At 31.7% G+C, this 21,302-nt stretch overlaps 2 protein-coding genes across 2 annotated transcripts in view; one reads left to right on the plus strand and one right to left on the minus strand.

Moving 5' to 3' along the window:
• The window catches only part of LOC132804514 (uncharacterized), a 30,234-nt gene extending 9,714 nt beyond the window's left edge, over nucleotides 1–20,520 (plus strand). Inside the window, exon 2 of the mRNA XM_060819054.1 lies at nucleotides 20,459–20,520. Within this exon, the coding sequence (XP_060675037.1) occupies nucleotides 20,459–20,503 (45 nt within the window). The 3' untranslated portion in view covers nucleotides 20,504–20,520. The remainder of the gene's footprint in view (nucleotides 1–20,458) is intronic.
• Nucleotides 1,467–3,991, minus strand: LOC107424181 (SPX domain-containing protein 3). The gene is made up of 3 exons (XM_048479195.2): nucleotides 3,565–3,991; nucleotides 2,346–2,511; nucleotides 1,467–2,143 (listed from the first exon to the last, which is right to left on the minus strand). Exons 1-3 carry the CDS (start codon nucleotides 3,808–3,810, stop codon nucleotides 1,770–1,772), a joined length of 786 nt encoding a protein of 261 aa, XP_048335152.2. The 5' UTR covers nucleotides 3,811–3,991; the 3' UTR covers nucleotides 1,467–1,769.
• Nucleotides 20,521–21,302: the final 782 nt, after the last annotated feature.

Below are 21,302 nucleotides of genomic sequence, written 5' to 3' on the forward strand. Positions count from 1 at the left end.
TACAATGGACGAGGACGATGCCGGCGAATGGGAGACGAATGTCGGTGAAAATGGTGGCCGGGATGGTAATTTTTGAAATGCCCTAGCTGCGTTTTCAAAGGGAAAGTAAAAAAAAAAAAACTGAAACCCTTATACATGGCCCTGCGTTTTGATAGAGAAAAGAACAAAAAAAAAAAAATATATATATATATATATATAGATAAGGGTACTTTAGTCCAAATGGATAAAATATTGGTTAGTTTTTAAAAAAATAAAAAAATTTACTATTTTTCTAAAATAGAGTTGTATAGTGGCTATTTATCGAAAAAACCCTTAAGCTAAAGTTCCAAAGTTGTAACGGCCCAAAAGAGAATACTCTTGGATTATGTTTCTTCCAATATTTAATAGGTTGGACTTGGATAGCAAAACTGGCCAAATATGGTTTTAAAATTTGACATGGAATTCAACATTTTCGATATCGAGCTCAATCGGACGGACAAGAGGAAGCCAGGAATTTTAGGATGTAGGGGCTGGAAGTTAAATTACTGTTTATAAAAAAATTAACATTTATAATCAAACTATTTAAAAAAAATAAAATGTTTATTTTCTCTGAAAATAAATTAAACAATCATAAATTAAATTATTTAATTTTATTGAATATAAATAAAAATATGTTGGAAGAGAAAGAGCAAAGATTCATTTGTCAATTTGATAGTAAAATACTCAAGTTCTCATACTCTATAAAAATTATTTAGTTTAGAATTAAAGATTATAACATACATGCTTAGTTATCTATATCTAAATAACAGACCAATTTATATTCTTTTTATACAACTTATTTATTATTTTAATTATTTTAATAATAATTTATATATAATTATAAACTCTTTATGGTCATATTTAATTGATAAAAAAAGCTAATAAAATATTGGGGCCAGTATATGTAAAATACTAAAATAAATCTCAAATATAATAAAATATATATATAGCAAAAAATAAAAAATAAAAAATAAAACATAAAAAGAGCAGGGGCCGTGCCGCCAGCCCAAGTGCGGCTCTGCCACTGTATTTGGGCTTCAATGTTAATTGCTATCGTACCCCGCAAATTTCTTCTTTTTTTTTTGGTTATATTGTTTTTTCCAAGTTTCCTGCAACTATTTGTTAATTTTTCTCTTAAAAAAATGAAAAAGAAGTTAAATTTATATATATCCACCATTACCAGCTTATCAACGTCTGGGGAAATGTATGTTTGCAATGTCTGGTGTTTGAGTTAATTTTTTTTACAAAAAAGAAAAGCAAAAAAATAAATAAATGAATAAGTCATTCACAAACAGGATTTGTGCTGATTCTCTTAGGGTCCAAAAACACAATTAAGGAATGCTCATACATCTTAATTTGAATGAAATTGCCAAAAAATTAAGAACAATAATTATTATGTTTCCTCTATTTTGCATGCACCTTATTTGCATTTTGTGATAATTACTCGCAATTTAAATGGTTATTTTCCAAATACGATAGTTATTTTGAATTTCTACAACAATAGTCTCCATTAATTTGTGAATACTAAGCTATGTAACACAACCCCTAAAAGAAAACCAAAAAAAAAAAAAAAAATTACAGATGTGAATAAAATTAGGTAAACTGCTTACAACCAAAGCAGAGCAAGCAGATACAATAACCAGCAGGGGAGAGTGGCACATATCCCCCAAAACATATTCAAAAGGTATAAAATTCCAATTATGCTATTGCAATCGTGTGGTAGTGTTTTTTGCTTAGTTGAATAATAAAATCTAGATAATTGGTATGAAAGTGTTGAGTTGGAAGGCGTGGATGAGATCAGAATCTGGCAATACGAGAGGAGGCAGAGAAAATTGACTGTAAGTGGAGCTTCCTCTTCTTATCTCTTGCATGGTCATTAGAGCTGCAACTGTGTTCCTAAATATTCCTTCCCCTGCCACTGTTATTGCTTCTTTTCTTTTCTCTTTCTCTTTCTTTTCTTCCTTGTCGACGGGGAACACTGCATCTATTGTCATTTCACATTCCTTCACCAGCTTCGATATCAGATCGGTAGTGAAAAAGGGTTGCTCCAGTACCTTCTGAATGAATGGCAACCGTAAGAGCCCTCCTGTTCTCTTGTCATACTTCTTCAAAATTTTTGCCAATCCTACATGTATAATAATTTAAACTCAATGTTTTCAGTATATCCAATATTAATGCTGCTTACAAGGTGGATTGGCATTGGATTATCTTTGCAATCACACAGCAAGTTTGTTTTTTTCAGGATCATTGTTTCCATTTTTTTATTGTTTTTTCTAGTAGTGTAAATTTTATATAGAAAATAGGAAGAGATTTGCCTCAACAACTACCTGTGTAATTGATATTGCTGTAGTTCACTAAGAGAACCATTTCACCGTGGAAATCAATAATGTCTTTTCTGATTTTCACCATTTCTTCTTTATAGAGAGCCGCTGAAGGATGACTTCCGTCCGGACCCCACTTATCTATGACTCTTTGGATCCTTTGTTGTAATTCCTGCATTTGCAGATACATATTTCAGCAGCTTCCATTGTTGTAATGTTTGTAAGAAGCACTTGAAAATATTTTTGGGCTGGCATTAATTGGGCGGCAAATTCTTTCTGATTAATTTATTTAGTGTTTGTGGACTACTCTTTCATTTTGGAGGGGGCCTTGGAATAACGACATTTTACTAATCTTTTCTTTTTCAAGGAAAGCACCATTTTTTTCTTTTGCCAAACAAAGGAAAACAACAATATATAATTTGCAAGGCTTTTTGGGAAACTTCATTATTTTCGTTCCTTTTTTTTTTTTTTTTTTTAATATCATTTATATTGAATCATTTCAAATTAAAAACATATTATATTTTTTACTTCATAAATTTAATAGCCCTTATTGTGTAATTGTTTAGACTTTAATTTTGTATAGTAGTTATATCCCAGCTTTTAGTAATATTTAACCTATAATAAATTAACGCAAAATATATGAGTAATATTTTTAAATGAGAGTAATATACAGTTTAAAAGATATTTTTACATTATTAAAAAGGAAAATATATTTTTACATAATCCAATCACAAATGATTAAGATAAGACTTTCTTTTCTCAATGATTATTTATTTATTTATTTATTTTTTAAATAAAAGCAAGCACAAGAAGTCATTTTTTTTCAAAAAATAAAAAATAATCTCGTGGTGGGAGCAATGTTATTATATACCCGTGACTGCTTTAAGGAGGCAAGCAAGTAAACTATATGTTGTCCTATTCGATGTCCCAATTTAGTTGTCAACCAGTCAACTCAGATGACTCGATCAACTACAACCACCCCTATCGTAACTTTTCATTTTGGACCATTAGATTTGTTGAATCATGAATCACATAAAAAACTTGGTCAATTTAAGCAAGAATTTCATTCGAACAAGTAGTGGGGCTTCTATCTCGATCACTTGTTTCTTTTTAGCAGCTAGAGAAACGAACTTTACAAAAACTATTTTACTAACTATCTGATCTAATCAAAAACGCTGTTTGGACGCCGAGATTATATAAAAAGGGAAAGAAAATTAAGAAGTACCTTATGACGGATAATGAAATCCTCTTCCTGCTCCATGAAGAAGGCATTAAACTTGTCGATCTCATTGTTCAACAAGTATACAAACTCCTCCTCCGCCTTCCCATACTCCGACGATCCGTTCAACAGCGTCGGAGCAGAAGAAATCAGCTTCACCAGCTTCTTCAAGTCCTTGTACGACAAGAACTTGTCCCGCCAACCCGGTAATGTCTCCTGAATTTGATGCTTCAGTCGCTTCCCAAACTTCATTGGTTGTTCCACAACCCCCCAAAAAAAAAAAAAAAACTACTTTCTTGCTTTTTTAACTAAAAATAAGACAGTGAAAATGTAATAAAAGAAAAATTGAGAGGGAGAATTGTGAAAGATTTTTGGCAATGAGTGTGGGAATGTTTGGGACTTGTGAAAAGGTTTTTATTAGCGGAAAAGATTAGTAGAATATTAAAGGGCATATGCCTGGCGTGACGAAGTGCGTTTAGAAAAGGTATAAGCGAGTCGTTGAAGAAAATAGAATTCTTAGGCATATTCGGTTACTATATGGTCATCCTTTTTTTTTGCTTGAATACTATATGGTCATCCTTATGACCAATGAAAATATGCTCTCTCATTAAATAAAAGTGGTAGATGTGCCATAAAGTTTCATTAAGGTAGCCTTTGATTGGTGCCGTATACTATGTGAAGTGGGTCCTGGTTATTTCGCTTGGGTTTGTGATTTAGGGGTTGAGAGATGGGCTGTGAGATTAGAATTGTTAGATGAGAAAAGGACCTGGAGAGAGGATGATTCTGAGGAATCTCCCAAGAATCATCTATGTTCTAGTTGAAGGAAACAGACGTATAAGTTTCACTCCAAATGAACAAATAAAACAAAATAGACATATTTAAGTATTTTGGGAGTTTGGAAGACGCTTTAGATGAAACCAAATATGGGAATGTGGGACTTTTGAACCTATTAGAGAAGATGCTCTATTCTCAATAAATGGGCCAAGGCCACTTGTCCAGGCCCAACAATAGCCCAACAGATGTGCGTTTTTATTTTCTGATGCAGCAGAGAAATCCACTGTAGAGAACAAAAATCGGACCCATAGACCAGCAGTCCCAGTATCCAATTTTTACCTGCCATTCCCTCGCATGTTTTTCATGTCTCCATCTCTGTCGCATGGTCGCTCTGTGCAACCAGTGAAAATGTCCAAATCCAAACTCAATTTTCTTCGCAAAAACTCGCTTGTGACTTAGGACCAGCTCAAAATCGACTCGCTCATCTCCCACATCTCTTTCTACCATTCTCACTCCCTCCCTTCTTCAAACCCCAACGCTAACACTAACCCATTGTCATCCACGTACTTGGGCACTCCGACAGAAAAGCTGCAGAGTGAGCAGCAAGATTCACTCTGATTGAAAATGACATATTGGGTAATCTGACTGATTCTGACTGAGAATGAAAAGTAGCAGGAGTCATCTATATATATATGCTTGGGTACTTGGGAAGAAGTAATTACAAAGCAGAGGAGTCACTCAAAAATCAAGTCATTAGTTCTTTTATCTTCTTCATTAGGGTGTCTTTTACCTTCATCAAGGTTAGGGTCAATGGTTTGGCTTTTATGCTCTTCTAGTCGCGCTTTTTTACATGTATCTGCCACTTATTTGTTTTCTAATTCCCTCGGTATATATACCTTTTATTTTACTTTGGGATTTCAAAACCTACACTTGTTTTGTTTTGTTTTATGCTAGGATGCATAAACATCCAAAGAATGCCTGCTAATGTTATGGGGCAAAAGATATTCCGATCCCTAATGAACAGGTTGGCTGTCTTTTTGCAACTAATATTCCAACCAAAAGCTGTGTTTCCATTTGAAACACTCTTTGTCCTTAGTTTGCATATCTGTTAGCTTGGCGGCAGAGATCAAACTCCTACTCCACTATCCCAGATCAAATTATATTGGAATTGTAGGCAGTACTAGGTTCTTGTCCAGCGTTCTTGCTCCATTTTGCCATTGCAGATCATTTTTCCAGTGATTGGGTGGTTCTGCTCCATCGTATGGCTTTATAAACTACCCAAGATTGTTTTCAAGTGGTTGTCCTCATAACAAAATCGTCTTCCTCTGTAGTGTTATTTGGCATGTTTTAAATATAGAAATGACACCTTGTAGTCAATTTGCTGTAGTGATGTATTGATGTATTGAAATTACTGTCATGTACTTTGTGAATTTTGTTACAGATAGAATTGGCATGTATTTCTCTTCATCGACATTTCATGTAATTATACGTTATTCTTATTTTATTATGCTGCAAAGCATATTTAATTACTTATGGATGCATAAAGTATTTCTTAATTATATTTACTTGGTTTTTTAACAGACTGCTGTTGGCTCTCTGGGAGGGTTGGATTTGCTTGAATGATAACTTGAAGTGATTTGGATAGCATGCGGTGAACATGAAGGAAACCTTGGCTGATGAATATGGTGGAAGATATAAGTCTAGCATACTGTGTCAGATGTTTAACCATTTTTTTTAATCAATATTTATTTATTTATTTATTTTGATATTGGGAATGTTGGGATTCGAATTTGACCATTGTCCCAAAAAAAAAAAAAAAAAAAAAAAAAAAAGAAGAAGAAGAAGCGAAACACACAAATTGAACATGCTTTTCTCCTATCCATTTTTTGTATATAGAAACAGGTGTCTCCTTAGACAGCCTTGAAGGCATAAAGAGGAACTGGATTGATATATACCTTTTTCAATATATAATAAAAGTTTTTATATTGACTATTTGATATGCAACCACGAGGAAGTAATTATATGACGCATTGTTTTAAGTGTTAATTACCAAAACTTTAATTTGACTACTGTAAATTAGTCCCACTGATAAGTGAGATTTTTACTCACTTATTTTACCCTTAATTATTGATTAATGGCCTAATAACTCAAGTTTTATTTTATTTTTAATGCTTTTTCGTGAAAATTTTGAAGGTAAGCTTTAGATTGGAACTAATGGTTTGTTATTGAACAAAAGATCAAGTGTAGAGCAAATTTTGGCAAACATGAAAATGCTCTATGTCAAAAATGGAGTCCATGCCAAGCTCCACACCAGGATAGAGTGAACCCCAGTCCACGCCAAGCTTGACGCTAGAAGGCCTCATTCCACACCAAGCCATGCTCCACACCACCCTCCACTCCAAGGTCCACACCAACCTCCACACCACTCTCCATGCTACAAGCTTCACACCAACCATCAGTTTGTTTCTTTTCACAGAGGGAGTGGCGTGGAGTCACACCAAAATAGTGTGTACCCTTAAGCTCCATGCCACATTTTTTTACACTTATAGCATTTTTTTGAAGGATAAAAAAATGGATGTTGAGGTGTCAAATAGAAAAGGGCTTTTGATCAAAATGGAGGGTGGATCTTCATTCTTGGCTAGGGTTGAACAAGAAAGCGAGGCAGCCACCATTGTAGAGAAAAGGGAGGAAAAAAAAGGAGGCACAGATACCCAAGAAGATTTTAGAGAGAGAAGAAGAAGAGCTGGAGAGAGAAAGCTTAGATTGAAGAGGATTGAAGCATTTCAAGATATTGAAGCATCAAGATTCTTCAACTAAATTTTTTTTTTTTCTCTTCCATTTTTTTTCTCTACTTTTTATTGGGTTTATTGTTAATTATTGAATATTATGTCTTCCCTCATGGACTTTTCTTTGATTTTTGTTATGGCATTTATGATAAACATGTGTAGCTAAATTTCTATCTAGGATTTTGATAAACCTCTACTTGGATGATATTTAATTAATTGATTGATTTTTATTTTGCTTTTTATCCAATTTGCTTGTGTGAATCTTGCATTTATTATTCAATACACTCTTGCATTTGAAAATTTGCTTGGGTATTGGGTAGATTCACTATTTTAAACTTGGGAAGGTTTAATTTGGTGAATTCATTGCTAGATTGGCACAACTTAGGCCCTAGTTAATATTGAAAAATTTAATTAGCATTTGAGTAGCTACAAAAGAGGGGGCTTAAGGCATGAGGACTTAGGAATTTTGGGAAGGAATTTCTCATTTCCTTTAAGAACTCATAGATTCTAATTTCATTTTTGAAAAAATGATTAGATTAAATTGGAATTTCTCTATGCTAGAAATTTGATAAAATGTGGTATTATGTCAACCTAATTAGTCTAATATAGGAAGGGTAAAGGGTGCATCAAAATCCTAGGTTTTTAGTTCATTGTAATTCCATTTTAAGTTGTTGAATTGTGTGTTTGTGAGTGGATTTCTTTTCTCTTGTCATTTATTTAGGTTTTATTTACTCCATTTTTTAAATTCTTGTCTTATTTTTAATTTCAATTGCTACATTTTAATTGTGTGCCTAGATAAAAACAATTAATCAAAATTTTGGTAATTAATTAAATATTAAAACCAATCTTCGTAGGAACGATACTCACTCATCACTCTATTACTTGATACGATCCGTATACTTCGATAATCATCCTATCACCCACATGGTAAATTAATGCATTTTTTTGAAAATTAATATAACATACGATAACATTTTTACAGCAACAAAATATCTCGTTAGCTCTAACATATGGCTCCACATACATATTGATCATATACATATGTTTACGGACATGGAGATCTCCACACTTTGGTAAACGACGAACATAAATGATGATACATATGTTTTGGAGATGTCATATTGGTAATTTCACTCCGATGGAGATTTCCACACTTTGGTATATGAAAATACATATTGGTCATATTGGTAAATGACGATGGAGATGTCATATTGGTAATTTCACTCCACACTTTTTACCAACTTTGGTAAACGACAATACATACTAGTCATATTGGTAGACGACGATGGAGATGTCATATTGGTAATTTCACTCCACACTTAAAAATAAACTATACTGGACCTTATTTATATCCTTCCTCTTACACTCCAAAGCATTGCGTTTATAACCCTCCTCATTCACCCCAACTCCTCTTTCCCTCTATATCAAGTATATCAAGTATAATGGGGAACCTTTTATCTTCTTCACTAAGGAGTCTTTTACATTCATCAAGGTTAAATCTCTACCATTTATTTGTTTTCAAATTCCATCAATTAGATACTTTTTGTTAAAAGCTTTGCCATTTATTTTTTTCTAAATTCCATCAATTTGACACTTATTATTATTATTGTTTTTTTGCAGTTACTTGTTTTACTTTAGAAAGATTTCAAAACCTGCTCTTTTTTGTTTTATTTTGTGATAGGGTGCAAAAGAAACTAGAGAATGCTACTATGTCATGGCATAAAATGTTTTGAGTTCCAAATGAGCACGTTGGTTGGCTTTTTGCAACTAATGTTCAAACCAAGAGCTTTGTCTCCATTTGAAACACACTATAGAACCATGTTCATTGCCGTCGTTGCTTTCCTTATCTATATTGTTACCTTGGCGGTAGAGATCAAACTCCTACTCCACTATCCCAGATCAAATTATACTGGACTTATAGGCAATAATAGGCTCTTTTCTGGCACTCTTGCTTCCATTTGCTATTGCAAATCATTTTTCCATCTATTGGGTGGTTCTGCTTCATCTTATGGCTGTGTTGCCTCGTTAAGATTGTTTACAAATGGCCGTCCTCAGAACAAAATATTCTTCCTCTATAATGTGATTAGGTATGTTTTACATATATAAATTAGGGATGGCAATTTAGGTCATAACATGGTGACACGATTTGAAAACGACACGAAGTTAGCGAGTTTGGGTTTATTATAAATGGGTCCGGATCAAATTCAGATCGACACGTTTAACACGATCAATAAACGTGTCAGTTTTGGGTTGACCTGTTTAACCTATAAAATTGACATATTTAATTAAACGTGTCAATTAACATGTCAATTCAACCCGACATAGTTATAACTCGTTTAACTTATAACTTTAGTATATTAAATTTATTATTAATAAAACTTAACTTATACTTTCTTATTATGAAATATCAAACATATTTAATGTAACACCCCGTCCCGAAGTACACCGGAAATTTTTCGAATTTGACCAAGGTTGACTGGGTTTGACCGTCGTTGACCGAGTAGGAGTCAAATGTTGACTTTTTGCTCATGATGAAATTTCACATTGACCAAGGTACCATTAAAAAGTACACATTGTCATGAGTTCATAGACTAGTAGCACATTGAAAACGGAGCTACGGTTTGAAAGTTATGAGCAAAACAAGTTGAGGTCCAAATTGTCCAAGAGATGCCGGAGTTGACTTTTTGTTCATGCAAAGTTGAGCTTTGACTCATGCATGGTTGTGAAGTACTCATCGATACGAGTTCATAGACTAGCGGCACGCTTAAATTGGATATCTGGTTAAAAAGTTATGGACCTGCAAATTTTCAAATACAGTATTATTTTAATATTATTTTTAAATATGTGAATAGTGTGCCACATGTTACTTAATAAAGGGTGCCATGTGTCACAAGGATGAGATGCCACATGTCAACCATGATTAAATACCATATTATTTTATTTTTATTCTATACAATAATATTATTTTAATATTATTTTATATAATTGTTTATTATTTTCTTTTTCTTTTCTTCTCCCCACGTGGGAAAAACAGGGGGGGGGGGGGGGGGGGGGGGCGGCTCGGTATTTCTTTCTTCTTCTTCTTCTTCCTCCCGACTACCCCTCTCCCTCAGTCTGCAATTTTTTTTCGGGCCATCGGACGGCCACACACGCCAGGCGACGGGACGGCCCACGGCCAGGCGTGCTTAGCCGTTGATTCTTCTGCCGGTCGGCCGACGGACGCACTGGGATTGGCGCCTAACATCGGTAACCGGCGTCCTCCCTGTTGACCAGTTTTCCGGCGGCTACCAGTGGCGTGACTAGTCCTTTCCCATGAATTTGGGCCCTGAGTCCGTTTCCAAGCTCGGATTGGCTCAAATCTTGCTCATTCGTGAGATATGACAAGAGCCCATTTTGGCAGCAACTTCACGGCAGGATTCCGGCGACCTCCGGCGGCGGTTGGACCAATTGAAGGTATCTTCTTGATGCTCTCATCATAATCTTCAAATTGGTAGCTAGAATATGAATTATAATTGAGTAATTAGAAAGTTGCCATTGATGGAGTTAGGTTGTGTTTATGTTGAAATTGGATAGAGATTGGACAAGTCCTTAGCCAATTGCCATTACATTTGGGTTCTTAATGATTGTTAGAGGCTAAATGAATGGTTAATTTGAATTAATTGTCAAGATATTGAAAAATCCCAAATTTGCCGTTTAGGCCATACGGGTTCATCCGGTATTCTATCAAATTAGAGTGGACAATGTTGATAATATTAAGCAGAAGGTGGAAAAGGATTGTTATGTTGGTTGGAATTATTATACAAAAATTATAGTTAGCATGTGTATAGATTGATATATATATATATATACACAGGTCCGGTGAACATATGATGCATATATGTATGTATACACATGTACTGTGAACATATATATGATGCATATATGTATGTATATATATATATATATATTTATATGTATTGTTAATGGGCATATACATATATATATATATATATATATATATATGTATATATATATGTATATATATATATATATGGAGATGTGTGATGTTATATGAAAATATATAATTATATATATGTGGATATATATATGTGTGTGTGTGTGAATATATATATCTATGTACTTGTGTGCATCAAGACATTTATACATTTGTATTTTATATCATTCAAAATCTTGAAGTATATCATATATATTTTAAATTTTAAGATAGCTTGTTATTTGATTTTAATGTGTTATTTTTATGTGATTTAAATATATTCGTTATATAGAATTTATTATATCATATGTGTTTAATATTTAAGAAACTGCTATTTAAATTTATGATGCTAAGTTATGTTGATTTAGTATATATGTTGCCTCATATTTATATTTTGGATTGTTAAATTAAGTATATTTTGTGTTAATTAAATATTTGAAAAAATGAATTTTATGTGTTGGATATTTAACTAAGTTATTATTGATATTGAAGATGCCAAATTGTGTTGAATTGAATTATTGTGGAAGAGACTAATTTTATGAAATTATGATTTAAATTTTATTGAGTTTATTGTTGATTTAAATGTTGAAATTTTGATGCATAAATAATGCACTTATGTGATTTTAATACTGTATGAATTTCTATGTATCTCTTTTTTTATTGTTTTGGTATATTTGATAAAAGCATATGAATTGGATTATATCTTATCTAAATTTAATATTTTATAATATTACGAAATTTATAGTTTTTTTAAAGATGCACCCATACACGTATTGGTGTTCTGTACTGCATACGTGATTATGATAAGCGCACAAGTTATAATGTCTCCTGTGAGTTGCCACCGGACTGAGGGCAGGCAAGTTTGATATAGTGCACATAAGCTGCCCCCCTCCATGGCCGGGATGACGGTTTAAGCAGCGGCGCTGTCGGGACGCCGAAGCAACCGTATGCAAGTTTCTCTCTTTAACCTCCTGTCAGTCGGTGCTCGGGACGCTGGGTACCTTCGGGCACCACTGGTACATAGTATGGTGCATCAAGTATTTTTTATATGTTTGTACATATATTTGTATGTTATATTATTGATATTATACTGTATATACCGCACCATACGGAGGCGGCGAACCAATGTGGTCCATGTAGAGCTAGCCTCATAACCATGTTGCCTACGAGTCCAGGGGATCGGACGGCCAATATAGGCAACCACCCTGGTTTGTATTGGTAGCAAAGTGCCGGCGACAGCTGGAATCATTGATCACGTAGCATGTCAGAAGGTATCGTACGTATCTCCATTACGAGCGTGCATATTTCATTTTATGCTATGGATTTTAAGATATGATTTTATGTATTTATGTTATGTTATCTATTTGTGATTTAATTTCTTACTAATATTCTTAATCGATGTTATTATATTCTTATTACTATTAATTGTATTTGACTATTTATTTAATCATTATTGTCACTGTTATCGGGATTGTTATTATTATTTATAATGATTATTTTTATTATAATTCCAATTTCTATTATTATCATTATTATAATTATAGTTGATATTATTGTTATTATCAATGGTATATATTAACAAAACTATTATCAAGTATTATTGCAGTTGCTATTCTCAGTTATTGAGATTTTAGTAAATAATATTTATTATTATTTTTGTTTTTATATTTATTTTTATTAATATTATTAGGAGATCTTTAATTTTAATTTTGTTATTGTTTTTATTATTATTACTACCATATGATACCTTCGGATAAGTATCACAACCTACGGGCAAGAAAGATAGCCGTCGGGCAAGTATAATAGTCCTCAGACAAGTGGTAGCCTTTGGGTAGGTGAGATAGCCTTCAGGCAAGTTACATTAATATATGTATGGGAATATGACAGCCCTCAGGCAAGTTACATTAATATATGTATGGGAATATAATAGCCCTCAGGCAAGTTACATCAATACCATCATCATTAAAACGTTTGTTATAGTTTTTTTTTTCTTGATTGTTAATGTGATGTTGTTTTACCTTTCTTTCTATGTTACGCATTAACATATTTGTAAAACGATATTTAAAGTGTATTTGACATGTGTAGCACTAAGTGGGTGGTGTGGGTGGACGAGAATCTATGATGGTATATCTTAATTGGTTATTTACTAAATTAATTCCATTATATGCCTTTTATATAATTTGTTATCGAAGTACTGCCAGTTGTGGAACTTAAATTGTAGTAATGTGGGAGGAATAAGATGGTGTATATAGAAGTGTATTTTCAGTGCAGGAAAATTGTGGTAAGTCCAACCCTTAGGGAAGGTTCTGCCGGATTTTCCATTAGAGGATCCGGTAAGGTTTCCCTGGGATCAGGGCTTGTCTAGGGTTCCGGCGAGGAATTTTGGACGAGTCCTGACATTTAAGGTTGTGTTATTAGTTTTCTTTTATTAATTAAAGAAATAAAAATTAAAAATTATTAAAATAGTATTTATTTGCTTAAATATAATATGTTTAATACATGTATGTATTTATGCACATTTAAAAAATAAAAATTAATATGCCTAAGAATATTGGAGATGTAGAAAATAATAAACATAATTATTAATAAAAAAATTTATATTATTTTTAGAAAAGTAGTATTAGGTTTATTATGTATATATATATATTTAACTATTATATGAGATTGTTATATTATTATATCATATGTTATATCATTGTAAATTTGTAACTATAATTATATAGTTTCACATATATATTTTAATTTTGGATCAATTAATCACTAAATTATTTTTATTTTATATGAATAATTAATTTAAATAGGGTAATTTATTTAATTGAATAAATTTCATGTAAAATGATTAATTTCGTATAAATGAGTCGTGTTGATCCAAATTGACCCATTTAATAAACAGGTTACACGGGTCGTGTCAAGTTACTTGTTTATTAAACGGGTCATGTTCGAGTTAAAGATTTCTGATACGATTAATAAACGGATCAGGTTCGGATTGAGCTATTTCGATATGATTAATAAACGGATTGACAGGCATGATAATATAAATTGCCACACCTATGTATAAATGATACCTCATAGTCAATTTGCTGTATGTATATATTAAAATTACTGCTATGTATTTTGTGATTATTGTTATAGATTGAATTGGACGTGTATTGCCCTTCATCGATATTTCATATACATAAATTATTATCATTATTATGCTACAAAGCATATTCAATTACTTATGGATGCATTAAGTATTTCTTAAACAAAATTTACTTGTTTTTTTAGCAGAATATTGGCTGTAAAAGAGGGTTGGATTTGCCTGAATGGAAATTAAAAATGATTCGATAGCATAGCATTCAGTTGGGACATGATCATCAACGGTGAAAAGGAAACTTTTGGCAGATGAATTAATGTTTTATAGTGGAAGATATAAGTCTTAATATTTAATGTTTTTCATGAACTTTCGTAGTAAGTTTCAATCGTGTAATTCTAATAAAGAAGATATTGGATTAGTGAACCATACTGTGTGTGCTAGATGTTTATATATTTATTTATTTATTTTTATGTTTAAGCCATGTTTATATTCTTAATAAAAGTCTTTATTTTTATTTATTTATTTATTTATCATTTTTGTGAGCGGGTTGATTACAAGTTAATAAGACAGTTTTAGTCTCCAAAACAAGGATAAAATAATAATAATAATTAATAAATAAATACCCACGGATAATATGGTCATGTACTGATACGGTCATTTACAATGAGAAAGCAGACAATTGCGGAATTGTAATAACTAAAAAAAATATTGAGTGATACTGTACTTAGCAAATTTTATTTATTAAAATTTTGATAAACAATACTATTTGAATATTTAATAAATTATTTATGTTTAATAATTATAAAAGGAAAAATTAATTGTATAATATCACGTTTTATTTATCGGAAGATTTATTTTTTTTTAAAATACTGTACGGTTAAAAAATAAAAAAAATAAAAAAAAGATCCCCAAACCCGCTATCCAGTATCCAATTTTTACCCGCAATTCCCTCGCATGTTTTTCATGTATCCATCTTTGTCGCATAGATACCTTTTGTTATTTGTAGCTACTTATTTTACTTTGGGATTTCAAAACCTGCACTTGTTTTGTTTTGTTTTATGCTAGGATGCAGGAACATCCAGAGAATGCTACTATGTTATGGGGCAAAAGATATTCCGATCCCTAATGAACGGGTTGGTGTCTTTTTGCAACTAATACTCCAACCAAAAGCTGTGCCTCCATTTGAAATACTCTTTGTCCTTAGTTTGCATATCAGTTAGCTTGGAGGCAGAGATCAAACTCCTACTCCACTATCCCAGATCAAATTATATTGGAATTGTCGGCAGTACTAGGTTCTTGTCCGGCATTCTTGCCTCTATTTTGCCATTGCAGATCATTTTTCCAGCGATTGGGTGATTCTGCTCCATCGTATGGCTTTATAACCTACCCAAATTGTTTTCAAGTGGCTGTCCTCACAACAAATATATAAATGACACCTTGTAGTCAATTTGCTGTAGTGATGTATGGATGTATTGAAATTACTGTCATGTATTTTGTGAATTTTGTTACAGATAGAAGTGGCAAGTATTTCTCTTCATAGACATTTCATGTAATTATACATTATTATTATTTTATTATGCTGCAAAGCATATTTAATTACTTATGGATGCATAAAGTATTTCTTAATTATATTTACTTGGGTTTTTAACAGACTGTTGTTGGCTCCCTGTGAGGGTTGGATTTGCTTGAATGATAACTGAAGTGATTTGGATAGCATGCAGTGGACATGAAGAAAACCTAGGCTGATGAATATGGTGGCAGATATAAGTCTAACACACTTTGTTAGATGTTTAACCATTTTTTTAATCAATTTTTATTTATTTTGATATTAGGAGTGTTGGGATTCGAATTTGACCATTGTCAAAAAACAAAAAAAAAAGAAAAAAAAAAGGAATTTTTACCACTAGATTGATTGTCCGTAGGGACTTTTAATATTAATGTTTAAGCCAAGTTTATATTTTTAATAAACTCCACGAATTTCCAAAAAAACGGTTTGTTCGCAAATTTTTTTGTTTTTTTTTTTTTTGCTTTTTATTTTTTTTTCTGATGATGACTGGTTTGATTGCAAGTTTAATGATAAAGAATTAAGATTTCAGACAATTTGTAAAATCCAATTATAATGAGTGGAAATGGATTTGTCCATACACGGATGTCCAAGTGGGAAAATTCTCTCTGCTTTCAAATTGCAAATTTGTTAAGCCCCTGTGAATCAAGATGATTCAAGGTTTATGAATGATTTGGGAACAAGAGCGAAATGGGGAAAAGAAAAAATAAAAAATGCCATGCAGATACAGAGGATTTGACCTTTTTCTATCATATGCTTTGCTATTTGTGTAAGATATTTTGTCCATCTTATATATTATATTTAATAAATTTCCATAATCCAGTCTCGAAAGTTGTATGATTTTCGTTGAAAAAGCTCCAAGTTGTAAGCATTCTAATTTTTACATGGAATGTATACAACTATATTTTATATATGTTCATGAAAGGTAAAGAGGTAACTCACTTATATTCAAAACCATTTCTTGGAAACAATTTAGACAGTCAATTTACCATTTCTTTTACTCCACAATCTAATTGTCCTTCAAGTTCATTCAGCCAACATAACTTATGAAGGATTACATGAATAAGGTTTTTTCCTAAAAACAAAACAGAGAAAAAAAAAAAAAAAAGAAAAGAAAAGAAACAGACAGAATAGCTGAACAAGCCTCCGAGACAAATGGGACCCCCCAACCAACAATCCAGTGTCCAATTTTTACCCGAAATTCCCTCGCATGTCTTGTTTTAATTAATTGGGATTCTTTGCATCTTTGATTTTTATTTTTTTATTTTTTATTTTTTTCATGTGAGTTTTCTTCTCAACTCCAACAACACAAGGACGGACACAGGTGGGGTCCGCGCCCCCTCAAATTTTTTCACTTTCAATTTGTTTTTCATTTTTTTACTTATTTACTTTTCTACCCCTTAATTATGGAAATGTCCCATCACGATTTTGTCTAATTTGGTCTTTACATAAATAAATATGTTTTATAGCTTTATATTTTGTTGTATTAAAATGTTATTATCTTAATTAATTTTCTATTTTTAGTTTGTTAAAATTATAACTAATAAATATTATTTTAAATTTTAAATTTCTTTCATTTAGATTGTTTAGATAACTTTTTAGTTTAAAAGGATAATTTCTAAATATATATATATATAGAGATTTGCTATAGAGTGAGAATGTCCGCAGTACATGGAGTGAGATTCAACGGATTGATATGAAAATGTTAACTTCCTTTACCTGCTTTAATGAAACGGTGTATGGCATCCACTTAAAAAAATAAATAAATAAACAGCAGAACCAGAGAGTGTGTGAGGTGATTCTTCCCATCCACTTTCTTTTCCTACTTTGGTGCATGGCACCCATTTTCCCGAAAAAAAAAAAAAAATGTTAAACAGCAGAGCCAAAAAATGCAAGTTCGGCAGCTCCAGCTCCAGAATTTTCTTTCCAAATCCCTAAACCAACTCCAACAGGATGATAGCTTTTAAATGTTGTCTAGACAAGAAAGGTTCTAGTCCCTTATACCCTTATACAGAGTGTTTTCATGATGAACATAGACCTAGGAATTAGATTTTAAAAGGCAGGCCTAGCAAGTGGCAACAAACTATCAAGTTAGGGGACTTATGTCTTACGAGGCCAGGCTAAGCTCAAACTCCACCCAATTTCCATTCACCAGAAAACAAACGATTAACTCACATAGTCCTGAAAAAAACCATAACTCTAACAGCCTGATCTTCTTAAATTAACCAACTCGAAACTTCTCAACTCAAATTCTGAAAGTTTTATTTTCCAAAACCAGCTTCTTGTTGCCATAAAATCCAACCCTTTATAGAATGTCTAATCTTTTCTGCCCCATCGTTAATCATAAACCTAACTTAAATATCCTATTTCCTCAAAGTGCCATATATACATACATAGTAAATAACAAATTCCATCAGTAATCCCATTGTTTCCATTTTTCCAAATCTTGCATCCAATAAAGATTTAACCTTTATGAAGACAACCCTGTTCAGTTCTCCCTAGACATTAAGCCAGAAAAATAATCATAATTTCGAAACAAATCACAAACCCCTTGAGCAACTTCCCTATCAATTACAAAACACTGAATGCCAAAAAAAAAAAAAAAAACAAAAAATAAAATATTGAAACTAATAGCAACACGATGACTGCACTAAATTTTTAATGTTATATCAATTCATCTAACAAAATTTCTTTTTTGCGTTTATATCTAAGCATTTGCTTCAGCACAAAAAAAAAAAAAAAAGAAAAAAAAAAGAAAAAGAAAAAAGAAAAGGGTGCCACGCACAGTTTCATGCAGAAAAAAAAAAGACCTGCATTTTCTGGCTCTGCTGTTTAACTTTTTTCTTTTGAAAATGGGTGCCACGCATTGTTTCATTAAAGCAGGAAAAAAAAGTGGACGGGAAAAATCACCTCACACACTCTCTGGCTCTGCTGTTTATTTATTTATTTTTTTAAATGGGTGCCATGCACCGTTTCATTAAAGCAGATAAAGGAAGTTAATGTTTCTGTGTCAATGGTTAAATCTCACTCCATGTGCTGCGCACGTTCTCACTCTATAGCAAATCTCTATATGTATATATATATACACCCAACATATTGAATGATTAGTTCATTATTTAAGTGATAATTGCTAACAAAATTAACCCCTTCACGTACATTTTTTAAAATGAAAATTAACATGAAAAAATAAAAAGAAAAATGTTGATTTTATTTTATATTATGAATATATAGTTTAGTTTGTATTTTATCATTTATGTGTATATATATATATATATATATATATTAATATAAATATATATCGTTTTCAATATTGGGTGGGAAATTGGAATTTCGGACCTCTTTTCTAGACAAGTAATAATTTGGCTACTGGGAGATGCCCCTTTTGAGAACATTTTCTGGGTGCATCACTACAGCAACATGTTTGGAAAAGAAAATTTATAGTTGATCAATACAAACCAAAATTCAATAAAAAATTTAGTTATTGGAGATTAATTTTAACTTTTTTCACTTTTTTTTTTTTTTAAATTTCATATCAATGGGTACCAATATTATAGTAAAACTCCAACAAGTATTTTATGTATCAAGGTTCATAAGTCTTAAAAAAAATAAATAAATAAAAGATTGTTCTATCAATTAATTAATTATTTGTTCTGAGATTTTGTTTTATTTTTGCTAAAAATATAGCTATTATTGTATAAAATGACTAAAAACATGAACTACTCAAATCATAATTACCCATGGTGCCAATTTATTTTATTATTATTATTATTATCATTATTATTTGAGTGGGTATGTAAAACCCAAACGAAGAAGATAGCAAAAAGAAAAAAAAAATAGAAAAGGAAAAAAAATAAAACAACAAGCAAAAAAAAAAAAAAAAAACTTAGGGTTGATCCATGAAAATCAAAAAGAAAAAGAGAGAAAAAAAATAGTTTTATATATTAATTTTTTTAATTTTATTTGCAAAAAAAATAAATTGAAGTCATAAATATATGTAATAATTACAATCATTTATTGAAAATTTAATGGTGGAAGATATATTTCTAAATTTTTTATGTTCCATGAATTTTCGTTGTAAGTTTCAGTCTTCTAATACCAATATAGTGGACGTTGGATTGGTGAATCACACTATGGTAGATGTTTAAGCTTTTTTTTTTTTTTTTTTAATTGAGTTTTAAGCCAAGTTCATAAGCTTAATAAAAGTCTTTTTATTTAATTTATTTTCTTCTGAGCGGTTGGATTGCAAGTTGAATGAGACAGTTTTACCCTGGAAGACAAAGATAAATATATAAATAATAATAATAATAATAATAATTAATAAATAAACACACAGAGATTATGGTCATAACTCTCAACTTATAATTGGCTTTTTGAGTCAAGGTTTTTGGTATTGTTGAAAACAACGGCCTGGAGATTTTATTCTTGATTCTCATTATATCCAAACCAATGCTGGTCTATAATGCGAGATAAAGAAATAACTTTCTGGCTTTAATTTTGAAAGCATTCCTAAAACAAAGTTGGTATGCTAATAAACTGTCATTATTTTAGATTCATAACAATTTTGACTCCTGACAGAGCCCGCAGCTTAAAGTACTTTTTTCATTGTAATGTTTTGATTCTTAGCATGTTACAGGAGCCATTATGCATTTACGTACCTGGAGTTTTAAATCTGCAAAGTTCTTTTTGAATATTTCATGACATCTGTTTTATCTTTTGTTTTACTGTAGCTTAAGTTCGATCCTCTTATATTTTCAGACTCTATGAGATTCTGAAGGGGACCAATGGTGCATGCACCTTATTTTAAAAGAATAATAATCAATTATGTTTCCTCTACTTTGCAAGCACCTTCTTTTTATTTTCTGATAATTTCTTGAAATTTAAATGGTTCATTTTCCAGATACAATTTCTACAACAACATAGTCTCCATTAATATTCGTGATTACTAGACTATGTTACACAACCAAAAAAAAGAACAGATGTTATTGAAATTTGTTAAACTGCCTGCTCACTAGCAAAGCAGGGCAAGCACATATATGATCAGGGGATAGTGGCATATATCCCGCAAAACATATTTCAATTATGCTATTGCAATCGTATAGTGTTTTTGCTTAATTGAATAACTAATCCATCAAGTATCTATACAATTGGTATGGGAGAGTTGAGTTGGAAGGAGTGAATGAGATCAGAATCTGCCAATACGAGAGGAGATGGAGAAAATTGATAAAACGATCGGTAGTGAAAAAAGGGTTGCTCTAGTACCTTTTGAATGAATGGCAATTGCAATAGTCCTCCTATTCTCTTGTCATACTTCTTCAATATTTTTGCCAATCCTACGGTATATAATTTAAACTCAATGTTTTTAGTATCCAGCATTAATGATGTTTAGGAGGTGGATTATCTTTGCAATTACACAGGAGCTTGGACCCCACTTATCTATGACCTGCATTTGTAAATATATATTTCAACAACTACCATAGCGCGTATAATCGTTTGTTGTACATAAAAATTGCCAATCCTAAAAGATAGTGAATTAACAGGATTGCTAAATTTTCTATATTAATTCTTTATTTC

This window comes from Ziziphus jujuba, chromosome 7 (assembly GCF_031755915.1).
Source record: "Ziziphus jujuba cultivar Dongzao chromosome 7, ASM3175591v1".
In the NCBI taxonomy this organism is placed as follows: Eukaryota; Viridiplantae; Streptophyta; class Magnoliopsida; order Rosales; family Rhamnaceae; genus Ziziphus; species Ziziphus jujuba.

Excerpts from the sequence above, each read along its gene's own strand:
- LOC107424181 (XM_048479195.2), bottom strand. The coding sequence starts at position 3,810 with ATGAAGTTTGGGAAGCGACTGAAGCATCAAATTCAGGAGACATTACCG. Across the intron at positions 2,512-3,564 it reads ATTTCATTATCCGTCATAAG|GAATTACAACAAAGGATCCA; the intron begins GTACTTCTTAAT and ends CTGCAAATGCAG. Across the intron at positions 2,144-2,345 it reads CAGCAATATCAATTACACAG|GATTGGCAAAAATTTTGAAG; the intron begins GTAGTTGTTGAG and ends TTATACATGTAG.